This window comes from Nanorana parkeri, unplaced genomic scaffold, assembly GCF_000935625.1.
Source record: "Nanorana parkeri isolate BGI_ZX_2015 unplaced genomic scaffold, ASM93562v1 scaffold540, whole genome shotgun sequence".
NCBI lineage: Eukaryota > Metazoa > Chordata > Amphibia > Anura > Dicroglossidae > Nanorana > Nanorana parkeri.
The window spans coordinates 171,833-181,805 of NW_017306808.1; the positions used below are offsets into that span (position 1 = coordinate 171,833).

The 9,973-nt window shown below is 42.2% G+C and overlaps 1 protein-coding gene across 1 annotated transcript in view; it reads left to right on the forward strand.

Annotated features, from left to right (window-relative positions):
* The window catches only part of DTX1 (deltex E3 ubiquitin ligase 1), a 68,626-nt gene extending 62,012 nt beyond the window's left edge, over positions 1-6,614 (forward strand). Inside the window, exons 8-10 of the mRNA XM_018561744.1 lie at positions 1,828-1,917; positions 5,228-6,096; positions 6,604-6,614. Coding sequence (XP_018417246.1) covers positions 1,828-1,917; positions 5,228-5,446 — 309 coding nt within the window. The 3' untranslated portion in view covers positions 5,447-6,096; positions 6,604-6,614. The remainder of the gene's footprint in view (positions 1-1,827; positions 1,918-5,227; positions 6,097-6,603) is intronic.
* The last annotated feature ends 3,359 nt before the right edge of the window (positions 6,615-9,973 follow it).

The following is a 9,973-nucleotide window of genomic DNA, read 5'->3' on the forward strand; positions in this document are numbered from 1 at the left end:
CGGCGTCTCAGTATACCGCGAGCTGTAGCTCGCGGTATACTGAGCTTAGGGTGACGGGAGGACGCTAGTTTGTGTCCTCCCGTTACCCTAAGGAGAACTATGGGGGAAAACACTGACCCCATAGTTCTCCTTTAAAGTGACATTAAACCCTCAGATTTTGTAACATAAACCAATACTGTAATGTGTGCCTTACTGTAATCCATGGTTGTTTCCCTTCTCTTTGCTGCTCTTCCTTTTAAATCCTCATGTCTTCTCATGCTCTGCAGAACCTCCCTTTGCAGCTCAGGGCCTCTTCCTGTAGTGCTGGCTCGGGTTACAAGCCTATACAAATCTATACACAGACACCGTGTATCCATTCCTGAGACAAGGCAGTCTGCTGCAAAACAGAAGTTCTGCAGAGCATGAGAACAGATACAGATTTAAAAGGAAGAGCAGCAAAGAGAAGGGAAACAACCATGGATTACAGTAAGGCACACATTACAGTATTGTTTTATGTTAAAAATCTGAGGGTTTAATGTCACTTTAAGATCAGTAAAGACATGTTATATATCACAACAGTTAAATCTGTGTCTGTATTGCATGATGAAACCTGAATACCAGAAGTAATAACAGGTTAACAGATGTTTACTCCAAGAGTATATAATGAGATTGGAAACTCTAGAGAAATTCTTAAATTACACTTTAACTAAACCCATAAGATTTTAATAGAGCCAATCTACTGTAGATTTAGTCAAATAAAATCTCATCATATTTAGTCTACTAAAAACTAGACTAAAACTAAAACAATTCAGATGACTAAGACTAACTAACTATGACTAAAACTAAATCGAAATTTGCTCACAAAATTAACAATGTATACTAGTTAGGATAGTTGTGGTTTAAATATGAAGCATTTGCTGTATATCTTCTAAAAACCCAGTCGATATGATTATTATGGTAAGGATACAGTACGTTAACATTTTATTTTACTGTATGGAGGGGTATTTTCTAAGACCAACACCAGCCAAAACTTTTTTTATTTTGTTTTACATAGACTGTCAGGTTTTATTGCTGTCTATTGTGGAAATGACACCTCATTTCCTGTCCCTGTGACAGCCGGACAAGAAGTAAAGGGAGTGGTTGTCACTGGGAAGGAACAGAGTAATAGTAATCCGACAGAGGTTTACTGAAAGTAGTGTTCTGTTCCAGCCCGTGTCACCCTGTCCTGATATGAGGCAAGAGGAAGTCTCCCTAGTGGAGACTTCAGTAAACTTCTGTCCCTTCTCAACACTGTTGAAAGCTAGAAAAAAAGGTTTTGGCTTTAGTTGGGCTTCAATAGATACTGTGTAGATATATGCACGCTAGTACAAATGTTAATTAAAAAAATAACTACACAAATTTAGATGACTTAAATTGATATTAAAGCCTACTTTTTTTTGCTATCTCTACTGCTGATGTGAACGCTTACCTTCAGTGGTGTGTTCCAGTTCTGATTCATGTGGTACATACAGTGGCCCTGTTTTTTTTTTTAGTAAGTGTGGCTCGCTTGAAGGAGCCATCTGTTTATACATGTTTCAAAGAGATACTACAGCCTGATGTCATTCCACTGCCTGTGCCGACTGGCATAGGCTGCCTGGGAGCATTGTGTAAAGTGACATGTGAGTACCATGTATGCACAATGGCGCTATGAATTTTGGACATGTAGTCCTTAACAGGGGGATCAGGGGAACGCCTTTAGTACTTCTTTAAGTACTCACTAGACTCTAAAGACCTACCAACAAGTTAAGCTTATGAGTATGCTGGGCTATGATTTTTTTCTGCATCATTACATATTATCTCCATTTCCAGGGACCTGAGCATCCCAACCCAGGACGGAAGTTTACGGCTAGAGGATTTCCACGTCACTGTTACTTGCCAGATAATGATAAAGGGAGGAAGGTGAGCACCATGGTGATGGATATACTAAAATGAATCATTTCTAGTAGTTATAGCAACAACAAAAAAGGCTGCAGTGTTGTCATCACTGGACGTTGCATGTTATATGAGTTCCTTTATGTAGCGCAGGGCTCAAAATTTCAAGTCCTAAGCTACTAGCCAGACCTTAAAAGTTACTCGCCACCAGTTGCCCCACCTAACCCCTACCCTGCCCCGGTCTTAACTCCGCCAGGTCAGCGGTGTGACGCAGAGTACAAAGATCAGTAACAACGCACAGTACAGAAGTCAGTGGTGCAATGCAGAATACAGAGGCCAGCTGTGTGACGCAAAGTACACCGGTCAGCAATGTGACGTGCAGTGCAGATATCAGCAATGTGACGTGCAGTGCAGATATCAGCAATGTGACACGCAGTGCAGAGGTCAGCAATGTGACGCGCAGTGCAGAGGTCAGCAATGTGACCCGCAGTGAAGAGTTCAGCAATGTGACTCGCAGTGCAGAGGTCAGCAATGTGAAGCACAGTGCAGAGGTCAGGGTGTGACGCACAGTACAGAGGTCAGGGTGTGACGCACAGTACAGAGGTCAGTACACAGTACAGAGCTCAGCAGTCGGTATGTAACGCAGTGCAGAGGTCACAAAGAAAGTACAGGGACTTGCAGTTGCTTTGACCTCTTCTTCTTCTGGTGATGGTGGGGGGAGCAGCGAGGTTTCCTACACGTCCAGCCGGCTCCAGGTGCTCTCTCTCCCACGCAGCAGAAGCCGGCCAACTGCAGTTCGGCAGTCTTCCTCTCCCACCAATGGCAGCTGAGGTGGGCGGAGGAAAATGCTGTGGCCGCGAAGGAGCCCAATCGAAGCGGGCAAAGACGATCGCATTCCAGCTTCTTGTTCTCTACTCCCCGCCACCGCAGTCTTAAAGTCAGAGTAGTCTTAAAGAGGCCCCCCTCCCAGTCCACATCTTTCGGACTTATTAATCTGAGTTGCCCCACTCAGTTTGCCCGTTGCTTGCAGTCATATTGAGTGGGGCACTAAGATTATTAACGTGCTGAATTAGTCTGACCCAGGGGCGGACTGGGCCCGGAGGCAGGGTGGCAATTGGCCCCCAAGCCTCTCATATACCTTTGCGAACGCCCCCCACTGCCGCCGTAAGCATTTAATCTCTCCCCTCTTGGTCGCTCTGCTGCTGCAGCGGCCGAGAGGGGAGAGATGAAGTGCTTGGAGGGGCGTTTGCAAAGGTATCAGAGAGCCCCGGAGGGCAATTGCCACCCTGCCCACGGGCCTAGTCCGCCCCTGGGTCGGACACTTATTAATATGAGTGCCCCACTCAATATGGCCGCAAGCAACGGGCATACTGAGTGGGGCAACTCAGATAAATAACGTCCAAAAGATGTGGGCTGGCAGGGGGGGGCTCTTTAATAATGCTCTGATCACATCGCTGAGCAATCCCTCTCTCTCATCCCGACCGCTGCAGCTTCAGCTCCACAAAGCGGGCACTCAGAGAGGCAGCTCTGACCGCACCTGTCAGCGTTCCCTCTCTCTCCTCCCGACCGCTGCAGCTTCAGAGCGGCTGGAAGGAGAGAGAGGGAGCGATAACAGGTGTGATCAGAGCCGCCTCTCTGAGTGCCCGCTTCGTGGAGCTGAAGCTGTAGCGGCCGGGAGGAGAGAGAGTGCAGAGAGCTAGTGCCGGCTCTGAATGGGACACTACTGCCGCGGTGATCGGTTGCTTCAGTTCTCTCTTCTTCTTCTCGGCCGCTCTGTAGCTGCAGCAGCCGAGAAAGAGAAGAGAGAACAGAAGCGAGCGATCGCCGCGGCGGTATTGTCCCATCCTTTGTTCCCACCGGCGGCGCACCCCCTTGCTGACATTCCACTCGCAATTTTCACTCGCCAATTGTGAGGGGGCGAGTGGAAATTTTGAGGCCTGATGTAGCGTATACTGATATATACAAGTATGAGAATATTGTGTGCATTTTCTGGATTTCTCTATAATGAAGTCCTAAAAGTAATAAGATGTTTATCTAAGACATAATAAGAGAGACCCAGGGATTTTATTTTACAAAGAATGCGCACACAACATGTTACACTAATAAATCTTTATTGATAAAGTTTGAAAAGTTAAGGTGATTGCTGGAAAAAGTGTGCACATTCCTAGGATCATGACATCTCAAAAAGCCAGGTGTGCCAATCAAGCTCACAGTTACATGATCTTCATAGAAGAATTTTGTTGTATTTAGGAGTTGTGATTGTATTCTGACCTTACTAGCTGTATGCATGTTCTAGGTCAGTCACTAAAAATACTGAGACCAGTGACAGTCTGAGGGCGTTAGATAGAACATGTTAGAAGGAAGTCAGCGGTGCCATCCTATGTTTTTCTCTTAGTACAGGTTTCCTTTAACCTTTTCACTGCCAGAAATGTTTTTGCACACGTTATAATACACATTTTAGGCCTGACAATGATTTTAAAATAATTAAAATATTATTGGTATTTATATAGCGCCAACAATTTTACTGGCAGTTTGGCCGCCAGAATAGCTTCCAGTGTAAAGCTGAAAGTGATACGGCGCTGGCAGGGAAAGGGTTAAAGCATATCTGAACTCAAGAACAAAAATGTAATATATTGCAGCTTACTAGTCCATACTTTCTTTATCTAGTGATCGTGCCAGTCACACATTTCCTGTGCTAGGGTGACAATGCTCACTCACTGTTCTGTATCTATAGAGAAACAACATTATAACCCTAGCCTGCTTTCCTGATTTGGACTGCAAACACCTCCAACTCTCCTTATCTGCATTACATCAGGGCAGGTGTCCTACAGTCATCAGATGTTAGTTGGTAAGGCTGATAAAATTGAGCTTTCAGTTCAGTATACAGGAAGTTACAATGAGACCTGATTTCTAACAAGATCGACAGATATTCTTCTAAACTTACAGAAAATGTACTTTGTCTGAAAAAAGAAGACTAATGCAACTACCACATCTGGTAGACTGTAATATATTAAATATTTATTCTCAGGTTTAGAACTACTTTAAGAAGGAGCAGGTTTTGAAAGGTAGAGAGGGAAGTCATCCAGGTAAAAGTCAAACTGACAGCTCAAAAAATAAAACAGTGTTTTGCCCGGCCTCCAGTCATGGGTCATAGAGAGATTTGTGTACATTTCATCATATAGGACCAGTTGTTTTTCTCATTGCAAACCTTCCAGTACTCAGATGCCCCCAGGGCTTACCAGCATGATGAAACCAGCCCTCCGGTAGAGACATAATGTTTCATTTATAAATGGTAGCAGTAGGCCTACTCGTATTACAAAATATGCTCTGATTTCAGGTATTGCGCCTGCTTGTAGCGGCATGGGATCGGCGCCTGATATTTTCCATCGGTACCTCCAGCACAACAGGAGAATCAAACACAGTGGTATGGAATGAGATTCATCATAAGACTGAGTTTGGATCAAACCTTACAGGTCATGGATATCCAGATCTCAACTACTTGGACAATGTGCTAGCTGAACTTACTTTGCAAGGGGTCACTGAAGATCGGCTTTAGTAATCAGTATGCTGGACCCTTTCATACACATAGGCCCGGCAGCTGTCTCAGAGCCTCATCAGCTTTGCCCTGCTCAATATTGCCCCTTCTTTTTCAGGGGATTTCATCCTACCACAAGTGGTGACGCCACCATACTGCCTTGATCATTTAAAGGGCAAATATGTGATTTTTTGCAGAGCATTGAAGATGTATAACATCACTCGTATTTCAGTGATGCATGGAAGCACTCTTCACAGCATCTCAGGCCTCATGGGCAGTGCAAATAGCAGAGAATTACTCTGAAGCATGAATTTAGTGGGACAAAGGCAATTTGAATGCAGCAAGTTGCTTTAATTTAATGAACACAGAAGAAGCAAAGCAAATTCACCAAGTTGTGCAGAACTTTGGGTGTTTGACTAATATGCCACATAAACCATTTGTGTCTGGATTAAGGCTCGTGGTTGGCATTTAGTCCTGGTCAATGGCAGAGTATAAGGTCTTGACCCCCTAACACACCCACAAACCAATGTGAGTGTTTAGCATCCTTCTTACTAATACTTCAAAGCCAAAACCCAGAGCAGCCTCCTGTCTCTCATCTCTTGCGTGACCAAAGTACATGTTGTATCTGTGTGTGCTACATCAACCAGTGATATATATATATATAGATATATGTGAGTGTAGAGCAATAAGGAATACATGAAATGTTCTAGTATGCTGGGAAACAGTATTGGACTTATATAACAACATAGTGAAAAGAACAGTGAAGTGCAGTAAACCATAGCAGTCAATAAAAAGAAAAAATCAGTTTTCATGCAACAGACTTATCTGCTGAAACATTTCTAGTTAGTATAGGTTACTGCACATCCTTGCACTATGTTATTAAGGGAAGGGTGACCCTAGGTACTCGTGACTAAAATGTAGCAGATTTGTCATAAATATATACATTTATGGAAAATACAAATTAATTGCCTCTTTGTTGTCAAAACACATTCTTTAAACTGTTTTGTAATATATTCTCTGTGCAACATCCAGGTTTCCACTGTCTCTTCTTATTGTACCTCTGTGGAAGGTATGGTAACCTTTCTTTAGATGTTTCTATATCTGCTCCAAAAAATGTTCGAGGGAACCTGGCAGTTATTTTATTTCTTTTCAGAAGTAAAAAACCTGCTTAAGAAAAGTCACCACAAGGTGCCTGCTACTACCTTGGTTAGCTAGAAAAAGCCTCTGGCACCCTTTTGATCCTGTCTTCACTGTGTTACTAATGGCTCAACTGCCCCTACTTCTGGTCTAAGGGCTACACACCTCAATTCCGCTGTGCAATAAGAGCACCCTTATTGGCAAAGCAGTCCTTATGGAAGAACAGGTGGGTTGGGTAATAGGCAAGGAAGTGAAATCAGGATCAGGGGGAAAATAGAACCATTTTTTCCTTGGTAACGTCAGGCACCTTGTTTTATCTGTTTTTAAGCACAATGGATACTTTAAAAAGTTTAAAATGGACAACAGGTTTATGATGTGCAAGACACTTTTTGCATTGCACCTGACAATACAAAATACTGTTGAAATTGATAGTGTTATATTAAACGCCATGGTCTTTCCCCACATGAATGGGGGCTTTTCCTCTACATGTCACAGGTCTGTGAAGCTTGCCACTGGAATTAATAGCACAGAGACTCCTGTAAGCATGAGAAATGCACTGAAATGCTTTTCCTCTACATGTCACAGGTCTGTGAAGCTTGCCACTGGAATTAATAGCACAGAGACTCTCATAAGCATGAGAAATGCAGTAATAGGAGACTTCACATCAGTTTTTTTTTTCTTTTGTAGCATGCATTGTCCTGTGACTATGTAGCAGTATACTGCTGCATTATAGAAAGCTCTCATCTGAAATCATAATTACAATAACCACACACACAGTTTAATGCCGTTTCTGTTCGCATGTGTCAGATTAAAAAAAATGTACCAATACATGTACTGAGAACACCACTAAAATACATTTACAGTGTGGCAAATAATGATGTGATCCCCTGCAGATTTTGTAAGTTTGCCCACAAACAAATAATAAATTAAAGGTCTATAATTTTTATCATAGGTGTATTTTAAATGATAGAGACAGAATATCAAGCGACAATCCAGAAAAAACACATGATACAAATGTTATATATTGAGTAGCAGTACAGTGAGTAAAATAAGTATTTGATCCCCAAGCAAAACTTGACTTAGTACTTGGTGGAGAAACCCGTGTTAGCGAGCACAGAGGTAAGACGTTTCTTGTAGTTGGTTACCAGGTTTGCACACATCTCAGGAGGGATTTTGGTCCACTTTCCTTTACAGATCTTCTCTAAATCCTTAATGTTTCTTGGCTGTCGCTTGGCAACTCGAATTTTCAGCTCCCTCCATACATTTTCTATAGGATTAAGGTCTGGAGACTGGATAGGCCACTCCATGACCTTAATGTGCTTCTTCTTGAGCCACTGCTTTGTTGCCTTGGCGGTATGTTTTGGGCCATTGTCATGACCCATCTTCAGTGTTCTGGCTGAGGGTAGGTGAGTCTCATCCAAGATTTTAAAATACATGGCCCCGTCCATTGACCCCTCAATGCAACAAAGTCGGCCTGTACCTTTAGCGGAGAAACAGCACCAAAGCATAATGTTTCCACCTCCGTGCTTGACTGTAGGGATGGTGTTCTTAGGGTCATAGTCAGCATTTTCTTCCTCCAAACACGGCGAGTCCAGTTAATGCCAAAGAGCTCAACTTTGGTCTCATCTGACCACATCACTTTCTCCCAATCCTTCTCTGAACAATTTAGATGTTCATTGGCAAACTTCAGACTGTACATGTGCCTTCTTGAGGAGGGGGACCTTGTGGGAGCTGCAGCATCTCAATCCATGGTGGTGTATTGTCTTACCAATGTTTTGTTTGGTGACTGTGGTCCCAACTGCCTTGAGATTATTCACAAGCTCCTCCTGTGTAGTTCTGGGCTGATCCCTCACTTTTCTCATGATCATCCTTACCCCATGAGGAGAAATCTTGCATGGAGCTCCAGACTGAGGGCAATTGAACGGTTATTTTGGATTCCTTACATTTGCGAATAATCGCAACAGTTGTTTCCTTCTCACCAAGCTTCTTGCTGATAGTCTTGTAGCCCATTACAGCCTTGTGCAGGTCTACAATCTTGTCCCTAACATCCTTTGATAACTCTTTGGTCTTGCCCATGGTGGTGAGGTTTGAATGGAAGAGATCCTGTGGACAGGTGTCTTTTACATACATAACAAGTTGTCGTTAGGAGCACCCTCTTACATTAACAGGACTAATCTGTGTACCACATAGCCAGTCTGTGGACCTCTGTTTGGACCTTGGTTTTTAATTCACTACCCCTGATCTAAAGCATTACCATCCCTAACTAGAAGTCTGTTTGAGCAATGCTGATAACAGATAAGGGCTCAATCTACAAAGATTCCAAAGTTTTAATGGGGTTTAATCATTATTTAATCATTATTGAATTTATAAAAATGTAGGTGTGTGGGATTTACGTAAAGTGTTTCTTCTGTAAGAATTACATTTTAAATGCTGCCGATTGAAGGAATATTTATAACAGGGTTTATTAAGTGTAACACAGGCTCTCTTTTAATCACAATCTTATTTAAAGAACATGATGTGAGCAAAGTATCTTGATATAAAATTAAATGATAGCAAAATATGAAATTAATCATACATTAAAACACTTTAAAGCTGAACTGCAGGCAGATATTAACACCAATCATTGTAGCTATGTATTTATTTAAAATCATTAAATGTATTTTTAAATCCAACTAAGAGTAAGGGTACCTAGGTTTTTCTTGATACCAGCCTCCTGTAACTCCTTCTATATCGACACTCAAGAAGGACAATGAGCACTAGCAGACATTAAGGCTTTGCTGCAGTACACCTACAGTGATTGTGGACATGCTGATAAGAGGCGACAGCATGAGCAGAGAGATGATATCATGAGTGCACTCCTTCACTTCAGTGTTCTTGACTATATTGTGTTCTGTTACTGTAGTGATATGAAGGATTATCCCCACCCTCAATTATCTTAGCAGGTAATATATATATATCTATATATATTTCCTGTAGCACCACGGCAGCACGTGATGCGATGTGCTGCCGTGGATGCACAAGGAAAGGATGATTACCGATCGGTGAGTATACAATCTTCCATTATATTGCATATTTGAACTGTGTAATTTGCAACTTGTCATGAATTCAGCTTTATTAAGAATATAATGTAAACGGAAAAAATATGTAAAAGGCCAAAAACAATATTTAGGTTATAGGTAGAGGCTGAAGACTATCCACTAGCTTCTTTCATTACTTGGTACTATAGAGGCAACACATCACTGCTATAATGCTTCATTCTGTTCCCAGTGCCTTGAAATATCACTTTATCTACAACAGTGGTATTCTAACTCCGCCTACTCAATATTTATTCACTGTTCTATATTCTATATATGAACCTTTCCTGAGAAAAAAATAAAGGCTGCCATTGGAAATGTTAGCTGTCTGGCTGTC